Below are 26,254 nucleotides of genomic sequence, written 5' to 3'. Positions count from 1 at the left end.
CTGGATAAAAGTGCATTGCCTTCCAAGACAAGAATTAGAGGCTGTAGGGTGTATTCTGACAGTGTAAGTGTGGCATTGGAGTTATGTTTTGTATTACTGAAGCAGGAAGTACAGCACAGCCCAGTACCTGGATGGTACTACACTTCACATTATTGCATGGGGAGCGCTAAGCCATGAGAACAAAAACTCCTGAACAAGCAGCATGCAGAGCAGGGATACCCAAACCCTTTGGTTGGCAAGGAATGTTTAGGAGAAAAATGTATTTAAAACTTTCATTTATAGGGGTTTTCCAGTCCTATTTGTGGATGCATAGAGGTCAGTACCCATGTTAAACTGAGGGCAGCTCACATACCCACTCTGAAAATGGGTTACACATTTTTTGTTCATCGCTGGAGAAAATGCACAAGGTGCTCCTGCACCAGGAGCCAGATCACCCACACAACTCAGTGCCCTGGAAGCCAGGTTTCCTTCCATCTGTTCCTATAAATGTAGAAATGTTTCTTTTACAGCTCTGAATCAAAGAGCTCCACTTCCGGCTAAGGCATCAGGTAGCAAAGCATCAGAGGGGGGTGCAGGTGCTTTTAGCAACCTGAATTGAAATTTCCCAATTCCTGAAACAAATGTTCCCACTACAGAGCTCCAGTGCAAATACCACAGCATCACCCTCATGCTCCTGTGCTCTGCTCCCCCCAGCCAAGGGCATGTGTTTCTTTTTGAGTGTTGGTGGCCCTGGCATCTAAGTGCAGAGATCTCCACTGCTGTGTTCAAGGGCTTGAAATCTGGATCGTGTTTCTACTGGAGATAAGTATAATAATGTTTAGTCTGTGCTCCCCAGACAGGCTTGAGCTTGAGAAAAAGAGCAAAGCTGCTGAGTGCTGACAAGGTCAAAGTAAATCATATTCTGTGAAATCCAGATTTTTGGGGAATTTGGAAGGAAACAAAAGACAAGACTAGTGGTATACATAGTCAGAAGCTACAAGAATGGCACTTTGGTAGTCACAAATGCACCTTAGGAGTGCTAATTTTTGTTATTATGGGGCTCAGAGTGGCTTTTTTCAACATGTAACTGTTAACATTAAATTGGCCAATTTCTTTTTAAGGGAAATTAATTAACTCTGAAAGAAAAAGCTATATTTTAAGTGATGCCATATATTTTAATCCATTTATAGCGAGTACAGCTTCAGCAGATCAAGAGGTGTTGAAACATTCCTGTAAATGGTGACAGAGTCCAGCAGTCTTTAAGACTGACTAAAGAAATAGTTCAAGGGTTATTTTGATTTCCTGTTTGTCTATTTAAATGCAGTATTTAAAAAACAGGACTGGAAAATATATTTATGCATTTTGGAAGAGTCACATTCCCAAGATTTTATCAAGATAAGACTTTTTTAAACTTAGTGTTTAAAAAAAGTACTTACTATGGATGATGTGGTTATAAGCAACCCCTGAACACCAAATGCAGTTGACAGGGATGCTATAAGTAAAATAATCTTGTACCTGCATCCTGTCTTTAACTGTAACTCTAAGAGGAAAATGTGGAGGTTATGTGGGTCACCACTCTGCCAGAATATTTAGTGTAAACAGGATAAAACAACTGGGAGCTCACAGAATCTCAGTATGAACAAAGTTTTAAGAAATGCTGACTTCCTATTACAACTTCTAGCATCAGCATTAATTGAACCCAGTGTACTTATCTTCCTTTGCCCTTCTCACTAAAATTAGATTGCATACATTTCTGCACAAGTTAATGGCACAGTTATTTACTGCTTACCTCTACTAGGCAGAAAAAAAGCTAGTAGAAAACCAGCAGGCTCCTTTCATGTCTAAAACACAACTCTTAGAATAATGGTGAGACTATGGATACTTTCAAGTTTCCCATAGATGAGAAAGTGAGATGTTTAGCTCAGAGAGGCTTCTGATTCCTTTCCTGTGCTGATTTGTGTAGCTCTCTCGACATGTGCTGTCCGTGATTCTGTCAGTTCCTGAGGGCAGAGAAAGGAGGTCAAAAAGGTCTGCAGAGCCTTTCCCAGAAAAGCATGTTTTGGTGCTAACCAAGATTAATACCCAGATTTGCCTGTTGCAAGTCTGTTTGTTCCTAAAAATGTAAATGTCTTATCCTTGAGGTTCTTGCACTAACTCATTATTTGAATGTGTCTTGACTTTGATGTGGAAAAGCAATTTCTGCCATGCATTAAGTGTTATTGCGAAAAATACATTTTACTGCTCATCTTGTACAAAAATTCTTCAATTCAGCCCTATTTCACTACCTCAGCCCTGTTGTTTCTAATGTTTCTTTAACCTAGAAAATCCAGGCCTTGAAGAGATTGATGCAGTAGGCAACACTTTTAATCAGTATAGGAAATATGAAACAGCAGGGAATTAATTTCCAGCTGTGCAAACAAGAAAAAAAAAAAAAAGGAAAAATGAAAGCTGGTGTTTTAAAAACTTTTTTCTCCTTAGATTGGTCTTACACTTGGGGCTCTTAAGGTGCCACAGTTTCATACTTACCATTAACTGTTTCCTAATTCTGCTCCATTTCTGCAGCAGTATAAAATGTTGAGCTCCATGCAGGCAGTCAATTTTCAAGATCCCATGTGGACAACAGAAGCCAGTGTGCAGTTAGTAATCTGCTAAAAGGATAGTTTTCCTCTTGTATCAATGTTTAATTGTGTGGAATCTCAAATCTTAATGGTGCCTGCATGGCTTAAATACCATTAGCATCAAGGTGTGCCAGTGGAGGTGGGAGGGCCATTCCTTTGAACAGGAACCTAGCTTCTCTTTAATTAGTCCAGATCATTGCTGAGTGGGGGGAAAAGAACTTTACCAAAATCATTTCAAGAGTAGAGCTGGATACTTTCTTGTAGTAGCTGTTCGTTTATACTGGGGTGTTATTAAATGGCAGGTAAATGGAGTGTGTGTTTGGGGAAGGCTTGTGCTGAGGGGTGCTTCAAAGGGACAAGGGCATTTGCTAGTCAGTCATGAGCAAGCTGGGTTTGCTTACATATTGACCTTGGGCTGTGTCTGTCTGTGTTCTGGATCCTTGGGCCCTTGGGTCTTATCACAAGATAAAAATAGTTGTTTTCTGAAGGTGCCTAGCCTAGGGACAGAGTGAAGGCCAGCACCCTTCAGCACAGAGCTGAAGCCAGAGCTGCAACAGCTTCCAGCTTTTCTTTGCTTTTCCCACAGCATGGGGTACAAAAAATGAAAAATCTTACATATTTGTGCTCAGTGTACAAGGATGAAGGTCAATAGAGGGGGCTTGCCCTTGGAGGCAATGGAAGCATAGGGTCAGTGAGTGGTTTTTTGGATAGCCAGGGGTGGGAAAGATGCAGGTGGAGCATCTGCACTGTGGGTTGGGGAGGTGATTGGAAACAAGGAAACAGCATTCAAATGCAGCTCACCTGGAGTTCTGTGTCCAGCTCTGAGGTTTACAGTACAGACATGGACCCATTAGAACAGGTCCAGAGGAGGGCCACAGAAATGGCCAGAGGACTGGAAAGACAGGCTGAACAAGTTGGGACTGATCAGCCTGAAGGAGAGAAGGCTCCAGGGCCACTTTATAGCAGCCTTCTAATATATAAAGAGGGTCATAAGAAAGACAGAGAAAGACATTTTATGTCTGTAGTGAGAGGACAAAAGGAAACAGTTTTAAAGTGGAAGAAAGTAGGTTTAGATTGGGTATATGAAAAAGAAATCTTTCTGGGAGTGGTGAGACTGGAACAGGTTGTCCAGAGGAGCTGTGGATCCTCCTTCTCTGGAAGCGTTCTAGACCATGCTGAATGAGGCTTTGAGCAGCATGATCTATTGCATCATGTCTCTACCCATGGCAGGAGGAATGGACTAGGTGATCTTTGAAGCTCCCTTCCAACCCAGACCATTCAATGATTTCATAAAGCTGGCATCCTGTCCAAAATAAAAAGCATTAGAAGAGATTTTTAGCACTGGCAGGTTTAACATAAAAGTTTCAATGCAATTAGGCAGGCTTAAAAAGGCTTTTGAAGAATGACTTACCAGAATAGGCAAAACTAATACTCAGACCCTTTCAGACATGCCAGGAACAAAAAGCTCAGTGTAGGGCCAACTGGTGGCTGGGATTTGAAAGGGTGCTCAGATAGGATGAGGGCCTTACAAACATTTCATTCATTCTTGCTGCATCCTGTTCCCTCTGGAAGAGGTCAGGGATTTTTCGCAGTGAAGTGCTTTGGGTGGCTGGGACAGGGAAGCACTGGCAGAGGCCTGCTTGAAAACCTCAGTGGGAAATGACCATGTGATAGATCTCGTGTTTGCACAGAGAGAAGGTTAGTTAATATACACAAAAAGAAATGTCTGTAAGCATCCAGCATTGCACACAAAAGCTAAGACCCTTTTCCTCCTGGTGTTCACTGGGCTCTGACATCAAGGCTTTACTATGCAGGAATATCGTTTTGCTAGTAATGGTCAAGTCCCAATTAAGAAGTGACTTATTTCTATGTGATCATGCTATTATTCACTGTCCTCTTTCTTCTTACTCTGTCTTCCATTAAAAAATTAGAAGCCCTGACAAATAACTTAGGGATAGTGCAAAACATCTGAAATCCTTCCATAATAAATGGTATTTGACAATTCCCCAGTATGAAAAAGAAGTTGTGAAAGTAGCACAGTCCTGATTCCTTATTTACCTATTTGTTGTTCAATTAAATAGGGTCCAGCTAAGATATAGACAATTAGGTATAGAAGGGAGCAGGTTAGAAAGCTGTTTATTTCCAGGCATCTTTTTGAAAGAAGCAGTCTTGCACAAGACCTCACAAATGTCACCTGCTGTGATATGAAGGGAGCACCATACATTTGGTTGTTTCATAGCTGGATGTAGTACAGTCCAAAACCATTCTTGAAAGCTTCCAGTCATTAAATTTGCTAAATGACATAAAGCTTTTTTCAACAAATGGTACTCCTGCTTCAGTTAGCTGGCCAGCATCCAACCCTAATAATTGCCTTCTGCCTATCTAAATTGCTCTGTTTATTTAATTGGACAAGGTTATATGTCAAAAGATGTGTTGGATAGGGTTGGTGGTGCTAGGACAATAGGTATTATGTCACCCAATTCATTCAGCACAGATCATAGGGATTTTGTGCAAATCACTCTGAAGCTTGCAAAGGACTTCATAAATCAAATAGCAGTTCCAGTTAGTTGAAATAAAGCATTATTAATAAAAGGGCTGATCCCTGTCAGGCTAGCTAGATTCCTGTGGGAATTTTATATGAATATTGATACAGGACTCCCCAATGTATAAGAGAGTCCTGACTTGTGCTATAGATGAAGTCTCTCCACATCTACCACAGGTTTATGGCCATCCCATATGGATGCAGTGATGGAGGGGTAAAGGACCATTGATTCATCTAGACAAAGGTGGTTGGCTCTTTCAAGTAGAGGTTTTTTTCCTCTCACACTTCTGCTTAGAGGCTAATACAATCCTCAATAAAATGTTACATTTGTGCAATCCATAAGATACCTGATGCATTTCCTCAAGCTCTGTGAACTGTGCTCGCTGTGCAAAAGGGACCAGGGCTGCAGATGTTGGATTGAGACCTGGCTGTTTCTGGTGCCTGGTACAGGGAAATCAGTAGCACAAAATGTGAGAGACTGCTTTGTCAGTGGTCCTAGACAGGAAGGAAATGAGAAAGACATTACAAGATCAGGAACTTTGTCAAAAAAGCAAACACCAGTCTTGCTGAGCAGCTATTTCTAAGGGGGTTAAACAAACATCTATTTGTTTAACTACCTAATGGAGACTGATATGTTTTTTCCAGGTGTATTCAGATGGAGCAGGGAGATCAGTGGTATAGCTGGCTTGCTGAGGTTTTTTTTTCTTGAGTGTATGGAGGTAGGGATCCGTCCCCCTCCCCTGGCTCTTCCTTTGGCAGTGAGCATGCTGTACATAGTGGTGAGGATGAGCACAGTGACCTTCCTTTGCTCTTTGAGTTACAGCCTCCTCAGTTTGAACACTTACAGCCCTTTAATATTGAACCACTGCCTCTCTTGCTGAAGGCACTGTACAGTGCAAGTAGGGACAGTTTAAATTCTTTGCCAGAAGGTGAGAGGGACTTCATAAATGTCTGGAGTATTTGAATGCCACCAGCGTTACTATCTTTAGAATCAGGGGTCAATTATTTCAAAGAAGTAACGGATGCACCCAACACAGGCAATTCTTATCCCCATTCAGCTCTGTAGACAATTTCCCTATAACTCTGTCTTCTGGGTGATTGTACTGGGCTGTGGGATGTCCCAGAGGTTAGGACAGTTTCTCTAGAGAGCAAAAAAGTAAATTGCTTACACTTACCATGTTCTCATTTCATTCTTTTCTGCAAATCTTTGTGCACTTTTAATGCTTTTACTTTTCAAAGGCTTGTCTGAATTCCCAAGCTGATTTAATGTTACTGAATGGTTGTATCAGTTTAGCTGAATACTCGCTTGATTTAAGCTTAACTGTGTCTAAATAAATATTTATATTCAGTCTAAACAAATCTAAATGTTAAGTATTGGCTTTAAAGTATTTAAGTGCCTTATTTCAAAATCTTGTTTAAAAACCAGATGAGTCAAATAAGTGCTCATCTAATTATACTTCAACAGACTGCTATGTATCACATCACAGGAAAAGCAGTGCAAATCTAGGAACACTGAGGCAAAAAATGTTAGGGATTTTTTTTTTTCCTAGAGGTGGTAGATCAGTGCTTTCATAAAATCAGTGGGTGAAACTACACAAGAATTTCTTGTCATTTTGTTGACAGAGGATGCTTTCAAACATCAAGTTAGCAGGAAGGGTAGGATGGCTGGCCATATGCTGAGCAATGTGATCTAATTTTCCCTATTGCACAGCTATAGTTCTTTCTAAAAGTGTGGATGTAGTGCTCTTGCATGCCCTTTATAATGGCCTTGTATGGTTAGACCTGAAGCCAAGAGGCTGCTGTTGTAAACCCTTGTGGTGATGGAGACCAGAACGAGAGGCAGAGTCCTGGCTCCATCTTCTTCCCTTTAAGGTAGGAGAACTGGAGGTGGTGGTGCACTTCAGCCCTTCTCCTAGCTGCTGTAAGCAGGACCCAGCCAAAGGGGAGTGGTTGCCCTTTATAGACACTTCAGTTTGAAAGTTAAGTGGAAAGGCACATTTCTGTCTGAAATGCTCGTGGTTTCTCTGCCTGAGGATATTTACCCAAAACTTTAGGGAAAGTGTAATACTGCAGCTGATTTTAGCAATGTACTAGAGCTCTCTGGGTGCTTGTTTTTTGGATCTTGCCATGATTCTCATTTTATGTAACGTTTTGCACCTGTGCGTCTCACATCCTTTGCAAAAGAATAAAATCACTGTACTCCAGTACTCTGCCTGTAGCTCAGCTTCATGAATCAGGAGCCTCCTTGCTCTGGCTCTTGGTGAGTTGCTGTTACTGGACTTCTCAGAGAAAGCACTTATTTCAGAAATACTCAAAGAATTCTCCTCATAGTCTTAGATATCCTTATATTTCAGTACTTTATAACTAATTTCTTAATCTCTCTGCCAGTTGCAGTTCATGTCTGCCCGTCAAACAAATGGAGAATAGTAGGGGTTGAGTTTCCTACTGGTTTTTCTTTATGTCATCATTCAAGTACTGAAGAAAGCTGGTGAGAAATCTGTGTTCAGATGCTCATGTGCAACTTTGGTTGTTTCCTGTGGCATATGTTGCATAATTATTTGATGGTAGATTGTATTAAAAAATCATCTGCAAAGCACACAGTAGCATATACAATCATTTATGCCTTGGAGTGAAGCTTCCTCTGGTGTGACTCCACAGGCTCTGTAAAATGTGCAGCAAAAGCTGTTGAAAAGGGATTTCTGTCCTCTCAGGCTGGTTTCAGGCTTTGTTTTGGAAGGGCAAAGTATGCAACAGGGAAGTTTCCAGTGCTTCAAAGCTTTCCTGTGCCCAGCAGGTTCTAGACTCACAGAGCCTCTCCTTCAGGGAGCCTCCACGGCTGCCCTACAGCCGTGAGCTCGATGGTAGGCACGTTTAAAGCTTGGAGATACAATGCTTCCAGTGGCAGTCAGAAATGCACAGAGCATCACCTTCCGAGTGACCTTAGAAATTCACATTGAAAAGCCTGGGCTGAGGGGAATTAATCTTGTGCTAGCACTCTGTGGTGGCTACAGAGCCCTGGTACAGCCCATCCAGGGCACGCAACACTGACAGGCAAATGCCTCTCTGCAGTGATGTGACTGATAATACTTTACACTGTACATTTCCACTAATTGGATACTATTACTACCTGATACATAGGTCATTGCTCCTAATTAATTAAGGGCCAGGACGGTACTTAGCACTTTACAAGACGCAGATGAAGACAGATGTCCACTTGGGAAATTAAAATATACCAGTTTGAGCATTTTATATAAGACCAGATCAACTATAAAAATCTGATATCTAGACAGACCCTAATAAACCTGATGAAAACCAGGTAAATTAGATCAGCTTAAAGCTAACAAAATGTGATAGAAATGTTCTAAGTTGTCTGCAAAAATGCTTTCAAGCAGAAGGATTAGCATGAAGTATATTTTTACAGGGATTAGGGGGAATATTTTACAGGATAAACTAGCCCATAAAATTGTTCCTTTTTACTTGAGTCTATAGATGGACTTCTCTTGTAAAATATGCAGCCTGAACAAAAACTTGCAGTTTTCAGCTACTGCAATAATAGTTTGTTCTTTCCTGACGCAGCATGCATAATTTGGAAGTGCTCCTGGAAAAACTGAGCTATGCATTCTGGTTCTTTGGAAATAAGACTATCCAAATAATTGTTTTAGAATATATATGTGAAATACTGGAGTTCTGACTGCCTTTCAGTTGTTTGGGCAGGAATGCAGGTTATGTTTTCAATGACCTCATACTCTCAGGCATATTTCCTATTATCCTTACACATCAGCACAATAAACTTTATGTCTTAATATACCCCTATAAATTTTCATCTTATTTGCTTTTAAACAGTTGAAAGTGTTTATATATGGTGATTGTGTTTGAAGACTTTCCTAGATATATATTCTCCAATTGAAAGTGTAGGCTGTGCTTGAATTTAGAGTTTATCTACTGTACAAAATTTCTAAATACATGGAGCAGATACTGTAAATTCAAATTTGAAATATATATACCAAAGTACCTAATGTACAAAGCAATCATAAAATATACTTGGCTTAGACCTTTTAACCACATCACTGGGTGCTGTAAAAGAAACATTTAGCCTAAGAGCTCAGAAGATGCATGATGAAAGCTGCCCAACAGAAGTCTTTGGAGGTTGCCTGAATAAGTCTTGTGGGTTAAAACTGGTCATGGAAGGGGGAGGATTACACTGCTCTCTATTTCCCTCATATAGTGTAGCTGGCCCTTATTGGCTCTGTATCCAAATGCACTTAGCAGTGAAAACAGAAATACTCCCGCCAGCTGCTGAGCAGTGACCCAGCCTTGCAGTGACCTCTCCATCCAGTACAAACACATGGAAGAAACTCATCTTCTTTCAATGAGAATTCCACTGTGCTCTGCAGCAGCAATTTTGGTTGAGACCTCTTTTCCACTTGTTAGCATTGGCTGTTTCAACAGGCATACTTTAGCATTTATTCAAACATCAAAACACAACGGGGTCTGGAAGTGGGATCACCACAGGCAGGACTTCGGGTGAAGCAGATGCTGTGCTCAACTTGTCCTGCAACTCCTCTGCTAAGAAAGTAGCAAGAGTTTGCATGGCTTTACTCATGGGTTTGCATCTTTCAGTATGGGTTTTTTTCACAGGGATGCCTTGGCAGTATCTATTTAAGCAATAGGTTAAGGATGCACTGTGCTGCCAGAAGTTTGGAAATTGCTGCTCCTTTGTTTGAGCATGGTTAGCCCAGCTCCTCAGTCAAAGGCAAAGGGTTTAGAGTTAGCAGTTCTTAGGAAGAGTCAGCTCTGAGTGTTAGAAAACTGAGACCAGATGCTCTATGCACAGCAGAAACAACAGCAGAAACTTTCTTTTTAAAGATAACATTTCTGAATCTTGCAGCTGTTTTAGGTTAACATACTATTTGAGAATGGTTTGATCACACAATCAGCAAGCAGATAAATAAATCCTCCAAGCAGTGGGTTGTTAATGGTAGGAGTGGAAGGGCCAGTCTGCTTGTCTGTTACTATTTACTGCCATGCATCTCAAATCGCATCCTCTTTAGAAGCATGACTTTTGGTTCTTGAAAGCCTTTGAGGAAACAAGAGAAAACTGTAAATTTGGTACCAGTAATTATACAGACAAATTGTGAGACTTCCATCTATGGTATTTTCGGGGTGGAAAGGATCATACATGTGTGTGCACTTAGTGGGCAGCAGCATTTCCAAGTAAAAATTGCATTCTGCAGGAGTGGGGAGGTCTGTTCAGTGCTTAATGGGGACTCATAGGAAAAATGGAATGGCTTTTTACCAGGACCTCTAGTGACAGGATAAGGACAATGGTTTTAAACTGAAAGAGGATAGGTTTAGATTAGACATAGGAATTAAATTCTTCATGATGAGGCTGGTGAGAAATAGGAATAGGTTACCCAGAGAGGTTGTGGATGTCCCATCCATGGAAGTATTCAAGGCCAGGTTGGAAGGGCTTTTGAGCAGACCGGTCTATTGCAAGGTGTTCCTGTGCAGAGCAGGGAAGTTGGACTAGATGATCTTTGAAAGGATCTTCCATCTCAAGCCATTCTATGATTCTCAGTAAGTTTATGCATCACCTACATCCTCCTAGAGCCCTCAAGGCAGACCATGACAGGTCCTGGCCCAGCTGGCAAGTTCAGCTGGAATGGGTTCAGAGCCCACCTGTGACAATTGACTGCTCTTATTCATGTCTGTCACACAAGTGTGTGAGAGCTGTTTGTGGAGATTGCAGTCTTGTGTTCAGCATGACTGATGACTTGTAATTTTAAAGGAAGGACCTCTGTTTTGGAGGGGTTAGGCAGACACTGGTTTGAAACAGGCAGCAATACATTTTAATCAGGCAGTGTATCATGCTCCTTTTTTGAAATAAGTGTTCCTCCTGTGCTGGACACTTCTGAAACAAGGAAAACACATTTTATGACTGTGTTATGCATCCATAAAAGGGGATTTTACAATTCTTTCACTGACAGGCCCTTAAGTAGATAGACACAGGTGGGTGCTGCTGTCATGTTCATGCAAATTACTGGTTAACTAGCTATATAAGTTTGGAGCGAAATACAATGAAGTACATAGAGGTGCACAGAGTGTCTGTCCAGATAGGTTGGATCAGCACAAGTCAGCACTGTGCTGTTAGAGCCAGGGCCACTCCATTCATTCATTCATTCATTCACATGAGCCTTGTGTGTTTATTAAAACAAAAACAAAATAACAACAACAACAACAAAACACCAGGAAAAGCTAAACACAAGTGAAAATGCTGCAATTACCTTTCTTTCACTTGTGGCAGCCAAAAGCCACAATAGGTAAATGAGTAAGTGCAATCAAATGTGACTTGGAACATGCAGCCTGCTCCATATTTGTCCTTAACCCTTTAGACTGTGTATGGTGTTTATTTTAGCATGCTCAATTTCCTGCAGGCTCCTTTCTTGTGGATTCTATTCTACTCATATCCCCTTACCAAATATTTATCATGTGCCCTTTCTTGCTATGCCTCTGCTTCTCCAAGCTGTTTCTTCCCTGCTGTCATGTGTCTCCCCATCTTGTCCCAGCTCCATTCTCAGCTGCAGGAGTTATCTGTCCATGAGCAGAAGCAGCCCCCCACAGTTTGTTGTTTCTGCTGGGTGGCTCCATCTGCATCAGCTCCCATCACGGCTCCCTGAGGCAGGACTCCACTTCATCCAGCACCATCTCTTCTGCACATTCATTCCTCCCACTCCCCAAGCTGGAGTGAGCTCTGAGTATGGAGAGTATCAGCAGGTGCCACCAAGTTAAGCATGTCTCACTGTGCTTTTCTTGCTTCTGAGAGGAAACAAAAGAGAAGGGAAAAGCAGTCAAGAAACAAAAGAGGTGTTTCCAGGTGAGGTTTGAAACGAGATAGGAAGTCAATAAGGCAGTGAGTATGTCTGAGATCCCCATTGAGATCTGAAAATCACCTGAGGTTCCTGTTCCTTTGTTCCCCCCCCTTTTTTTTTCTTCTACCTCCTACTTTGTAATCGAGACTTTACACATGAGTATTCAGGCTGTTGTAGCAGTAACTGTAAGAGCGGAAAACTTGGAGGCTGTACCTAAGAAAAAAAGAAAATAAGGTGGTGGGAGGAGGAGCTGTAAGAAGATGAGAAAAGATGTGTAAGGCAAGAAAAATAAAAGGGCTTTTTAAAAGCTGTCATGAACATTAATTTGAAGGACAGAGAGAAAAAAATCTCACTTTAATCTCAGAGTGATCAAAATCAGCACAACCAACATGAGGATACAAATGGTCCAATTGAAAGTTAAAAAAATTTCAAGAAAGACAAGCCAGATAGACACCTGTGATTTATCTCCAGTAGCAGAAGCCAGGAAAATTCTCTATTCCTCCTCTATGTGTTTCTCAGCTCCTGACAATCAATAAACTTTCAGTTTCAAGAGTTTTCCCCATCTACCCCTCTCTCTTTGTGGCTTGCATTATCAGCTGCCTGAGTACAATGTATATTGTAGTACTCTATTGAGTGTGGTCAATAGCTTCCCATTTTCATAGAGCTTTTGTCACATGTCTCAGTGGTCCTGGATAAATCCCTGGCACACACAGATAAATACATGAAAATTAAGAATGCAGGGATCTTTTAAGCCCAAATACAAAAACAAAATAAAGAGAAACTGAAGAGTAGAAAGACAGCATGATGATGAGACAGGGAATCACGCAGCAGACACACTACCAAGTGAGAGGTAGAATTGAAAGGAAAGGATTTTTTTGCATTACTCACCATATTTGCATTTCATTAATTTATGGGTTAAAATTTATTTACCCCACTGATTTATAGGATCAATCTCATATGGCATTATGTTTGCAGTTTACACATGATGCTTCTATTAAGCCCTATGACACTGTCGTATAGCAGGAAGACAAAAATGTTGGCTCTGCCTCATGCCAAAATTCTGCAGAGCTTTAAATGTCCGTGTGCTGTTCTGTACAGTCATATCTTAGTGAGGAAATCCTGGCTCTTTACAGCTCTCCCCTGGCTGTGCTCGTGTCAGCAAGGGATACATGGAGGTTCAGGCTGCTGACACAGGGGCTGGTGCTGCTGCAGGAGGCTGCAGCTGCACTGGACATCGCAGCATGGTTTGGTGCTTCTGCTTTGAGGGGACAGCGAGCCTGCCTGCCTGCCTGTGAACTCCCAGTTTGAATTCATACATGCTGGAAGTGTCCTTTTGACTCGAGTATTTCTTTGTGCATGTGATAAATGGTTAATTACAAGGTTAATTACACAGAAGAACTGGTTCTGGCAAGGAAGGAGCCGGAATACTTTGTGTTTGTTTCCACATGGTCATGCTCAGATTCCCCCACGCTGGAAGAAAATCCGCCTCCTTTCTGGCTTCTTCCAGGGGAAGTCCGAAACCAGTCCTTGAAGATGACCTTATAGCACTGAAAACAAGCAGTTCGTTGTTGTAGCATGGAGCTGGTGACACAGAGTCTCCTTTTACTATCAGTATAAATGCATTTTTTTTCCTTGGGCTGTAATACCCCTATTAGTGCAAGGAAAGCTTGCAAATCAGCACTATCCAACTCCCTGGGCTTTCCCTCCCCTGCTCCAGACTTTCATTTTCTGCACGTTCACCAGCTAAAAGAAAAGAATATTTTTTTCCTGGGTTGCAGAAGGGATAAAATAACCTAGGGCTTACATGGAGCTGGTGAGTGTGCATGAGGCATCCCTGCTTTCTGCTGGGCTTCTGTGGCTGCCTTGTATAGCAGTTGCTGCAGGAAGTCACCCCCCCTTGAAGCTCAGGGAGCTGCAGCAGGTGTTTACCCTTGCAGCCAAATCTGGTTTGGCCATTTACAGGATCAGGTAGTGTAAAAGTGTAAGTGGTTTCAGGAGTGCCTGGAGTGGCCTGTGGCCCTGTGCTGACTGCAGACTGATTCAGCTGGGTGTTAGTCCATAGCACATCACTGGGATTAGTGCTCAATGAGATGGTAGATAAAAATAAAATCTTAATTTTTGTTCATTAGGAGATCTCATGGCTTCAAGAAAAGCACAGAGCAGGTCAAAGAGGAGATTCTGTGGGTTCAGATTCCTGACAAGTCAGCGGCTTGCTATTGAACACGTCACGCAGTTCCCTTTCTTACAGATCAACTGCATCTTTGTAACTCTTGAGAAACCGAGGCCTCGTTAAAATGAGGGCTTTATTGCTACTGAGAGAGTGGAGAAGAGATGGAGGGATGAATGTAGAGGCCCAAACTGAAGGGGAGGTGTAGTCCAGGAAGGCATGAAAGCAGGTCTGCTTCTGCAGCATTTCTCTTTTCTGTGTGTGCTCCTGCCTGCATTAGTGGGGCTGGAATGTGCAGCCCTCTGATTTGGGATGATAATATGAACACTTGTCTTCATAATAAAAAATAGGATTTGAAGAGACCTTTCTGGCATAAACTAACTTTGTCTCAGAGTGGTTTATAATCTGTAATTGCTGGTAGTGAATGCTGTCAAATGAGGTCTCTCCACAGCAGCTGTTTTTATTGACTTTTTTTTAAGCTGCTTTGCAACACAAAATCTTGAAAGTATTTTCCCTTAAAAGAAATTTTATTTTGATTTCTAAGACCAGCCAAAAAACCTGTCCTTGGACTGTGGCAGAATCTATGGTGTAAAAGATTTTCAAAATCAAAACATTGCCAGTCTGACTGAAATGAACCAGGGAATTCATTCGAGTCTCTGCTTTGAAGAGTGCATATAAATCTGCCAAGTGCTACTCTTCCTTTTTGTTTACTGCTGATGTTGCAGAAACAGGACATTATTGGAAGTTCTGGAGTGCAATAGCAAAATTTTTAAAGTATGCATTTTCTGAGTCTCATTACCTGTTGTTAATGCTCTTTTGAGTGACTCCTAGTTGAAAAATTAAGGCTCACATGGCTCCCTCCTGCTCTGAATTTGGATCTGGATCAGAATATTAAGTACTTTAAAGTTCAGGTGTACATGGATGAAAGGTTTTGATTCCAACTGCTAATAGTGTTATTAATTTAGCTTGAAGCTAATAACATAATTATTAATATGAATTCTGAATTTTCTAGCTGTTTGCCTCTCTTAAACTTTTAACACAACCCTGCCAATTTTGCACAAAGTTCATGAGAGTCCTTGTCTCTCATGTGTGCTGCGATGCTGATGGATGTAGAACCTACTCTAAAGGGCAGTTGTGTTCCTCAGCTCTTAATACAATTGCAATGCCTGGAGAAACCATTTCTAAGGTGGGCCAAGAAAACATTTCTGTTTGGCTTGGTGGTATGCAGCAACAGTGTTTTACTGTCATTGCCATGGATACTAGAGCTGGATGAGATACCCTGTTTGATCCCCTCCCTGCCCCTTTGAAGCCTGTGAGACGTGAGAAAGATTTGGTGATCTTTGGTAAATAATTGGTGCTTCAGGTTCCCAAAACTCATCTTTTTTACTTGTATGAAGGTTGATAAGGATGCAAGTAAAATAAATTTTTAAAAAGTCCTTAAAATTCCCTTTGGATCATCTTGCTCATACAGCATTTCCTCATCCTTTCAAATACATCCCTTTGCCCTTCAGCTCCCAGCTCACCTGGCTGTGGGATGCCACAGTGTCCACTTGGGTTAATGGGTTATCTCAGGCAGGGAGTTATCTAGACCTTTTTGCTGCTGCTATCTCAGATCTTCTGAAAGATGAGAGTTTCCTGAGTGATGGAGACATCTTCTTGCTCATGCTCCTTTCCCAGGGGAAGCATGCAGTGCATACCCTCCTCTTCAGACAGTGCTGGCCTCTGCTGATGATGTAGGCACAAGATACAGATTCACTCCCCTTCGGACCAAAGCACAACTCATTCTTGACAGATGAAACCATGGTGTGGGTATATTGGGTTTGCATAGCAAGGATTTGGCAATGGGGACTACAAGGGTGTTCTCTGTGAGAAGTTGCCAGAAGCTTCCCCCATCCATGTCCAACAGAGCCAATGCCAGCCGGTTCCAAAACAGACCTGGACTGGTCGGGGCCAAGCTGCTCAGGGATAACAGGTGTAAGGGGAAAAAACTGCTGTGCAACAGAAGCAAGGAGAGAGTAGTAAAAAAATGTGAGACAAGCAACTCTTTAGACATCAAGGTGAGTGAAGGAAGATGGGGAGGCAAGAGGTGCTCCAGGCACCAGAGCTGGGATTCCCTGCAGCCCAGGGAGGAACAGGGGGAGCAGAGATCCACCTGCAGCCCAGGGAGGAGCAGGGGGAGCAGAGATCCACCTGCAGCCCAGGGAGGAACAGGGGGAGCAGAGATCCACCTGCAGCCCCTGGAGGAGCCCAGACCAAAGAATGTGACCCTGTGGGAAGCTCATACTGGAGCAGGCTCTTGGCAGGACCTGTGCCTGTGGAGAGAGGAGCCACACTGCAGCAGGTTTGCTGGCACTTGTCACCCTTTGGGGAAATTGCACTGGAGCAGTCTGTTCCTGAAGGACTGCACCTTGTGGAAGGGATCCACTCTGGAAAAGTTCATGAAGAACTTCAGCCCATGGGTAGGAATCACTTTGGAGAAGACCATGAAGGACTGTCTCATGTGGGACAGCACATGCTGGAGGGGAAGAGTGTGGCAAGAGGGGAGTGGCAGAGATGTGATGAACTGACTGCCGCTCCCATTCCCCACCCCTCTGGGCTGTTTGCAGTGAGAAAGTACAGAACTTGGGAGTAAAATTGAGCCCAGGAAAAAGGGAGGGTGTGGGGAAAAGGTTTTTTAAAGTTTGGTTTTGGTTCTCATTATCCTTCCCTGATTTTAATTGGCAACAAATTAAAATAATTTCCCGAAGTTGCAGCTGTTTTACTTGTGACAGTAATTAATGAGTGATATCTCCCTGTCCTTATCTCAACCCCTGATCCTTTCATCATATTTTTCTCAGCCTGTTAACCAAGGAATGGAGTGACAGAGTGATTTAGTGGGCACCACAGCTTATTCTTAATATAAGAAACCCAGGTTTTCAGTAACTTGAATTTGTGTTTACATGTGTCTTCCATTTGTTTCCCCTGGGACTGCAGGAAAGACCAACAGAATGCACAGGGACTGAGGGTATAACACTAATTTCCTTGGCAAATCCATAAATTTCAACTAGTCCTTCTAACAGAACTGTGTCAATATAACTATTGCACATATTAAAACAAAAATCTTATCTTATTGAAAATTACTCAAAAAAAAAAAAAAAAGAAAAAAAACACTTAAAAATTTGTCTTGTGAAAACAAGCAAAACTTTTGTCTTCTATACCAGGAATAGAAAGAGTATTAAAGTATTTGTCCATATGTTACCAGTTTACAGGCAGTTTGACCTGATGGGATTTTTTGCTCCATATGCAGATGGTCTATACATCTCAGCAAATTGTGTTTTGAGAAGTGAAAGGGAAGGAAAATTGCTCCTTTTGAGCAGTACAGGCTATCACAACATCTAATGAAGTGGATATTGGTTGCTCATTCTCCACAGCAGGACCTCCCACGGTGTTCTGACCCACAGGTCCCATCTGCTAGCAGCAGACTGTCACAGCTACAGGGATGGACACCATCACAGTCACCACTGCTCTCACTGGTTCTACCAGTTTTGGATGTGGGGCATAGAATACCAACAGAGTTGTTCCTCTCTGTCCAAAACCTTTCTAGCATGTTGCCATGCTCTTGTGAAACGGGTTTGAATGCTGCAGTGTTGTTTCAGGTGATTCATTCTCTGAACCGCTGAGCTCCATTGCTCATCTGTTTTAGGAAACATTAGTAAAAGTTGTAACTGAGGGAGAGTTTACTTTTACCTACAGCTCTTGCAGAAGTAGAAGCTTTGAAATCCAGACTGAAAATCTGCTCATCCCTTGCTTTTCATAAATTTTCCAGTTTATGTTTTGACTTATTTTGAGCCCAGAACTGAAAGCTGAATTCTTTTCAACCTTTGGCACGCTTAATAAAAGCTGAAAAGTTACTCAGAATGGGAGAGAATAGAATTTTCATTCATCTTTGCCCAAATAACCATGCAGTTGGAGTGCATTCTTTGGCTTTTTTATGTCGCAATTTTTGAGTCTTCTTTATCATTTTTTTTTCCAATTTAAGTGTCTTGTACATCATTTGGAGTCCCTCTGATCAAGGGAAAGTTTGCTGGGAGAACCACAGTTTTCTGCATCTCTTGCCATTAAAGCATATCAGTACCTGCCTTGCTTGGCAGAAGTGCTTATCTCTTGACCAGAATTTCAAGTAAAAAAATTTTGTCTGGATGAGAGCACATAGCAGGGCTTAATTAAGCATATATGTGATTAATAAAGAAATACTCTGCAAAAAACTCACAGAAGCTAAAATGGTGAGATTATTCCTTCAGAGATTTTCTTGTCTGTTGTTTTTTGGGAATCACACTTGTTTTAATTCTCAGTTATTCCAGTTCCAGACAAAATTTGGTATTCTTTCACTTCAGCTGAAGCAAATGTAAGGAATTAATTAGCATAAAGCTAAAGATATATCAAAGGCTAAGGTGATGGGCAATGGCTGGAAAGTTGAAAGTTCCTGTGTTCAGGCACAGCAGATGATTTTACACTGAAGGAGAACACCTGCCAAGTCCATGTCAGCATGGTGCTAGTGCTAGTTCTTAGAGTTGTTTATAATAATGTGAAGTCCATTTGAAGCTCACTTTGTGCTTGTAGATTACAGACGCTCCTTCTTCTGCGTGCCTTTTGAAGAACTGGGTGTTATTTCAGGTTATTGGTCTTGCATAAGTAGAAAGATACCAAGTTATGGGTACTTGCTTTAAAATTGATCTCTGTGAGGCAGAGCTCTGGCAGTTGTGTGATTACAAACACGGTGTCATTTTATGGCAGCTCCCCTGTATGAAGTGTTCTCCTGGGTGCCCTGTGTTTCCTGCACAAAAATTCTAGAATTTCATATTTCTTGTAGGAAGCAGTAGAGGGGACAAGAGGCTGGATGGAGACAAGACTTTGAGAGAGAAAAAAAAATTATGTGGGCAAATGCTCTGTTGGTCTTCTTTTATCCTGAGACTGCTAAGGGCTTAAAACTAAATGCAAATTGAGTGTGGAGGGTGTATGGCAGCTCTCAGGACCAGGGCATAACTTAGAGTAAGCCACCAGGCCTGTGTGTAAATACAGTGTGTGATTAAGCCATTGGAAATACATTTCCTGTGCAAAACATCATGGATTCCGTGCTCCAGCCTGTGCTTTTACACCTTTTCTCTTGTGTTTCTGCAACTTGTTCATTTAGAATGGAAGTTTTTCACAGCAGGAGACTGCTTCTTGATACATTCCCAGAGCACCTAATTCAGTACAGCACCTGTGTTAATAGCAGCTCTGGCATTCTTATCACACCAGCTGGTCATAGAAGGATTCTTCCAGCTGCTTCTTCCCAATTAAGTTAAAAACAGGTGAAAGTGGCCTGTGATTGTAGTTCATCTCATTTCATTCTATTTGCTTTTTTAATTTTCTTAAGCCTGCTATTTGATAAGTGAAAGAGAGTTTAATTCTGAATCTCTTCGTAGTGTATTCAATTTTTGTTTACTATTGGCTTCAGAGAGAATATGGAAAGTGAAACTAATAAGTATAGAGAATGATGAACTGTTACCTTGCATAGAGATCTGAGCTAATCTGATGGGGGTTGGCATGAGACAGGAGTGGCAGGGAGTAAATAACAAAAGCAAACAAATAAACAAACAAAGATAAGGCATTATTAATGGAGAGTGCATGTAGTTCTGAATAATTTAAGTCAAAAATTTTATAAGTAAACAAGGCAGCAAATAGTAGGGAGGAAGCATTACCCATTTTTATACAGAGAATTAATTACTTCTCTAAGAGACTGGTTTAGACATGCAAAATGTATTTTTTATTAAGTTCTGGTTCTGGCACGGACCAGCAAGACTCTTCATTCTTCTGGGACAAAGGCTGGAGTATTGCAATTGTGTCCTGGGCGCCACCAATGGACAAAATGGGTTTTTTCAATCCTCTGAAATACAGGAATGTGGAGGGGAACTGAGTACTGAAATTAAGGTTCAATGAATCATTTTCCATTCATTTAAGGCACTTTTTGTAAGTAGAGCTATTTATGGGGGTTTCTTTGACTGAGAGCAGAGATTGTAATAATCTAAAAATAATTACCTTGTGAGAAAAGCAGGCACAAATTAATCTCAATTCTGCGTTTGATCCTTGTACAATGGGTAATAGAGTGATAAAACTGGTGTGAAAAAACACTGCAGTAGTGTGTCAAGCTGGCTTTTTATATCATTGCTGATAACTGTCAGGGATAATATTTGAAACTAGATGACAAGCATTATCACATATCATTTAGCAATGGAGAAGTAAGATGGGATCAAAGCTGGAAAATTGAAGTCCTTGGGAACGGTAGGAAAAGAGAAGAATTCAGAAGAACTCTGAGTTCCTTAGAGCAGCTCAGCTGTTGTAAAGAGATCCAACACTTCATTACATTGCAAAACATGTGCTAAAGTCTGTGTGTCTGGAGAATAGGTTATAAGTCTTAGCCTTTCTTGGTCACTGTCATAGGAACTCAATCTATCATTAGAAAGTCCAGCATGTGCTGCCGGCGATCTCTTGTCTTTGGCATCATTTTATAGCTAGCTACTCAGTTTGGTACATGATAGGAGCTTCAGCAAAATAAGCTTGAAGTTGGTGTTTTATTTATCCTGAGTTACATTTGGTAGGTTTTTGGGGATTTAGAGTTTGGTTCACTCTGATTTTAGGGCAGTTGTTCTCCATTGCACATGCATTTTCTCCATAGAGGAGCAAAACACGCTCAAATCGTGGAGGACAGACATTGTCTTTATGTGTTGCTGGCAGTGCTGTGGTGGTTTGGGAAGCTCACAGATGACTTATGCTCACAACTAAAGTCCTTGCTTCCCTGTTCAAACTTTTACAGCCAGGTTGTTAACATTTAGTCTTAGTTATCCAGTATAAGGGATGATTCAGCCATTCTCTTTCACATCCCACCAGACTCTATTGCTCTTGCCAAAACAGAATAGGTGACAAAGGAGGATGGCTCCTTTATTGCTATTTTTTAAAGTTTCATTTGTTTAGTTTCTGGTTTGGCATTTCTTGTTCTTTTCCTCATCCTATGAGACTGTTGCCTGTTAGATTGCTTTGTTAAATGTTTTGCTTGTCTTTTCTGTGTTTTTAATAGTTTCCTTTCTATTTTGACTCCAGACATTTTCAGATTTAACTTGAGATTCCCTGTAAATTTACAGGTTATTTCCTCATCAGATTAAAGAATCCCATGGCTGACTTTGAAAATGAAATATGGTGGATTATATTTGATATTCCTCCAAACAGTATTCATCTTTTCCCCCTAACATCAATGTGTCCAAGCATGCCACCTTTTATTTTCTGCTCTCAGAATTAAACACTTTGAGAAAACATTAACAAAATGTTCAGGCCTCAGGAAGTCAGATGAGACTTCTCATTTAACTCTTCCAATTAGAACTAGAACTCTGCTTACAAGTTTCAGAAGGTCTTTCTCTAAGTCCGACAGCGAGGCAATCTGCTTGGGAACTAGCAATTCTGAAAGGGATTAAACAAAAAAGGTAACAGAATCATAATTGCAAAAAAATTTTAAGTGATGTTGCTAAGACAGATTTGAAACTATTAAGTTGCAGTGCTCTAGTGAATGAAAGTGTTGGAGGTTAATGCATACCAACAGTAAAAGGCAATGTTGCATATTAAGGGATCTACCATCTTCACATTGATGAAGGATTAGTGTAATGCCTTCTCAAAAAGCATCAGCATCCAGATCCAGACTTGTTTGCAGTGGAAGGTTTTTTCCTTTCTGGGAAAATCCTGCAATACAAAATGTTTCCAACACTTTTATGTAAATTCCCCCCCACACCTCTTAAGGAGAAGCTACCCGAAACTGGGATTCTCCAAATTATATTTAAAACCTCAGCAGTAAATAATTGACACAGTATGATGCTGTCTGGACAAGCACTACCACATTTTGTCACTCCATGTTGTTTCAAATTGGCTGTTCTCATTGTGCTTTAGCAAAATCATATAATCAATCTAATTGGTTATATGATCATCATTTAGACATATGACCTTGATAAATCCTTCTCCAACAGATTAAATTGCTAGGCAATTAACAGGATTTGAGTCTTTCCATAATCTTCATGCTGTCTACATGTGCACAAGGATAAGTGAATTTAAGTAATGAAAAACTTCCACATTTCTCATTTTTGTGTAAATTGTATTTTTCTATATGTTTCATGTTATTATTTCTTTCCCTTTTTAGGTACTACATAGAAATGGCTTCATGGATCTGGACACTGACCATCTTGAGCTGTTTTTGCATCACCTTATCCAGAAATGAGGAACTGAAATTTTTTCAGAGTGCCACAGAGCTAAATCACCTAACAGTGGATAATGACACTGGGATAATCTATTTGGGAGTGGTAAATGCGCTGTATCAGCTTACAGAAAACCTGGAAGTAATAAGATCTGTAGAAACTGGTCCGAGAAAGGACAACAAAAAATGCACACCTCCCATTGATGAAAATCAATGTAAAGAGGCCGTACTGACTGACAATTATAACAAATTACTGTTGCTGAACAAGGTGGATAATACAACTGTGGTCTGTGGAAGCCTTTTTAAGGGAATCTGTGCCATCAGAGATCTACAAAACATTAGCGATGAGAAGTACTACGTAGACAGTAGTGGAGAAAAGTCTTTTGTAGCAAGCAACGATGAGAATGTATCAACTGTGGGACTGATCACTTCCTTGAATAATGACCGAGTGCTGTTTGTTGGGAAAGGGAATGGACCAAATGACAATGGGATCATAATCAGCACTCGGCAGCTTTACGCCAGGGATGGGAAAGACATTTTTGAAATGTATACAGACTCAGCAGCTGTTAAGTCAGCTTATCACTCATCAAGCACACAACAATTTGTGGCAGTTTTTGAGGATAAAAATTATGTTTATTTTATTTTTAATCAACAAGAGAAACAACCTGTCAACAACCGCACACTGATTGCACGTCTGTGCAAAGACGATGCCCATTATTATTCCTACTTTGAAATGGACCTGGGTTGCAAAGATGATGATGGTGCCTATGACCACTGTCATTCTGCTTACGTCACTACCCCTGGAAAAGAACTGGCTGAGAGCATGGCTCAGCAGGGACAAGCTGCAGATCCTCCCTCGGATGACAAAGTTCTTCTTGCGCTCTTCAGCAAAGTAAACAAAGATGACGGCTCTCTAAAATCTGCCATGTGTGTGTTTTCCTTGCGGCAGATCAATGAAAAGATGGAAAAAAACCGGAACGATTGCTACAATATAAAGAATACCAGCTCATTTTACAAACTTTTTTCAGCAGAAAACCCGTGTGCATTACATGGACTGGTAATATGAATAATATAAATATTCGTTCTGGAATCTGTGTTAAAGTTTGTGGAAAATATTCAACTACATGTTTTAGGGTGGCTTTGAGCTAAACAGCATTAACATTACTGAAAACTCAATAGATGTATCCACTATAGAAATGGAATGTGAGGAGTTGTGGACTAGGTTAAGTAAGAAATGACAAAATTTTGAGTCTCTTAGAAAGGATTTGATGTTTTCTCAAAGATAAGTGTTGCTTTCCTAAATGCATTTCTTTTAAAGGGCTCCTTCTGGTATAGGAGTTATTGAGTCAAATGCAGGGATTTTTTACATCCATGATCAGCTTCCGGTTAATCACTGTAGACAATTGTTCTTTCAGTCAGTGTGTTTACAATGCTCTTAAATGGTATTAAGGATCTTTTAGATGGTATCTGTAATTCAGCATTTTTTCTCACTTCTATTTGTATCGTTAGACAACTGAAATACCCAGATTTCCTGTATTTCAGGTGGTGTTCACATTTTAGTGTGGCTCAAAATACTTGTATAGCATAACAGCCATCTTTTTATGGCCTGTCATTACCTTGACTATAAGGTTTTTGAAGAGTACTGTTACAACCATTCAGTTACTGTTCTTCAATCTATGGCTGTATCTAAGAGGCAATTTTGAGTATTTCTGTTGGCTTTATGATTGTTTTGCCCACATCACTCTATTCCCAAGTCCCACTTGTGCATGCCACTCATTCATTACTGCAGCCAACCCTAAACTGGGTTGAGAAATCGAAACATCTTAAAAATAACTCAGCTAGCTTTTAAGAGGATGTCTTAATTTCTCAACCTGAGCAAGGTACACACTTGCATAAGCAGCTGCTTGAGCAGAACTTGAGAAGTGGTGTGCTGTAGTCCAGGGAGAGGAGTGAACAGCTGGAGAGATGGGGCATGGGAATATCTTTTTTTTGTTATTGACCCATAATCCTTCATCTTGTGAGACTGAAGCCATCTCCCACACAGTAAGTCACTAGTGCTGATGAGTCAAAATTACACATTTTGCTTCGAACCACCAGTGTTACTTGCTGCAGTACCCTGCATATGGGGTGAGCATCAAACATGGAAATCCTGAATGTGATGAGTGGCCGTGGCTCCTGACAAAAATGACGTGTGGATTTCAGATCAGAAACATGGTTTTGTTACCAAATATAGCAGGAAAGGCAAGGTGTGAATGAACTTCCTTCTGGTAGCTCTTGCTGCCACTCAGGATTAAAGCGTAGTGAAGAGGGAGTGTTTTGAAGTTCATGAGACAGTTGCCAGGGAGTTGCTTTTTTATGGATTGCAGCAAAGTAAGGAACAAAACAGCAATTAAAAAAGCAGTCTTCAAGGCAAAGTTGGTTAAACCAGTCTCTATGACATGTTCATTTTAATTAAACCAACTGGTTAATTTTTAAACTGCTGCTGTTATGAAAGAGAAAAAAAATTCTCTCCCTGCCTCTCCTGGAAAATGAAAGCGTGGAAGCAGTTCTCAATTAGCAGGCTGCTGTCTGATTACTGCCTTTTGGCTGAGGGCAAATGCCCAGACAATCCATTTCTCTCTTCGTACTCTTCAGTGTCTGAGGGGTATTATATTGTCTAATAATAGGGCTGCACTTCATTCTTAGCTAGGAATTAGTGATCTGAATGTTTAACATCACTCTGTATTGCTATTCCTGATTAGAATGCAAGCAAAAACTTCCCCTGTGGCTCGGAACACTTGCCGTACCTTCTGGGCAGCAGGAATGGCGTTGTAGAGGTGCCGGTGCTGCAGAAGGAAGGGATGAACCTCACGGCCGTCACCGTGGCCGTGGAGAACGGGCACACCGTGGCCTTTCTGGGAACCTCCAATGGGAAAATCCTTAAGGTAACACGCTGGGTTGGAAGACTGGAAGGTGTATATATAAAGGGTTATGAACTGAAAGTCAAAATGGGATTTATAAGATCTCATACTAGGACCAAATTCTCATGGAGGTTGGTTTTTTTCATCTCAAAGGAAAGAGGCATTATTTCCGATGTACCTCAGCTATGTGATACACAGATTGAATTAGCATTGCCGAGTGACACTTTTCCTGAAGGATTACATACCTACTGAGAGCTTTATATAAACAGCTTTAGCTAATCTAACAGCTTTAGCATTATTTCTATTCAAGCTCATACTGGTTTAAGAGCAACTTTTCATTTTGTTTCATTTTAGCCATTCAGTGAATAGAGGTAGCAATACAAAGCCCAAGCTGAAGCTCTGATAAATTCTGGTCGTGTGGTGCTCAAGGCTTGACATGTTTGTGGTGTTAAAATATCAAGACAGCAACACCAAACACCTTCTTTTGCTTGAACAGGAGTGATGGCCATGTCCAATGTGAAACCTGGCACTGCCAGGTCCCACCGAACCGCATGCTAAGTCATGTGAATGTGGTGCTTAGAGACATGGTTTAGAGGTGCACATGGTGATGCTAGTTTAGTGATGTTGGAGGTATTTTCCAGCCTTAGTGATTCCCTAAGTGGCACACCTCTATCTCTTTTAAATATCCTCAGGGATGGTGACTTAACCAGTTGCCTGGGCAGCCTGTTCCAATGGTCAACAAACCTTCCTGTGAAGAAGTATTTCCCAATATCTAATCTGAACCTCCCCTGGCACAAATTGAGGCCTTTCCCTCTCTCCCTCTTGCTTGCTAGTTGTGAGAAGAGACCACCCCCACCTCACTACAACCTTCTTCTTGGTAGCTGTAGAGAGTGTTAAGGTCTCCTCTGAGCCTCTGTTCCTCCTGACC

General features: G+C 41.1%; 1 protein-coding gene across 5 annotated transcripts in view; it reads left to right on the top strand.

Annotated features, from left to right (window-relative positions):
* The window catches only part of PLXNB2 (plexin B2), a 252,382-nt gene that overhangs the window by 150,361 nt on the left and 75,767 nt on the right, over positions 1–26,254 (top strand). For all 5 annotated transcript variants that reach the window (XM_084206525.1, XM_084206521.1, XM_084206523.1 and 2 more), the window contains 2 exons: positions 22,373–23,483; positions 25,168–25,350. In XM_084206525.1, the coding sequence (XP_084062651.1) occupies positions 22,373–23,483; positions 25,168–25,350 (1,294 nt within the window). The remainder of the gene's footprint in view (positions 1–22,372; positions 23,484–25,167; positions 25,351–26,254) is intronic.

The sequence above is a fragment of the Fringilla coelebs genome, assembly GCF_963513975.1.
Source record: "Fringilla coelebs genome assembly, chromosome: 5".
NCBI lineage: Eukaryota > Metazoa > Chordata > Aves > Passeriformes > Fringillidae > Fringilla > Fringilla coelebs.
This window is presented reverse-complemented; position numbering and strand designations above follow the sequence as displayed.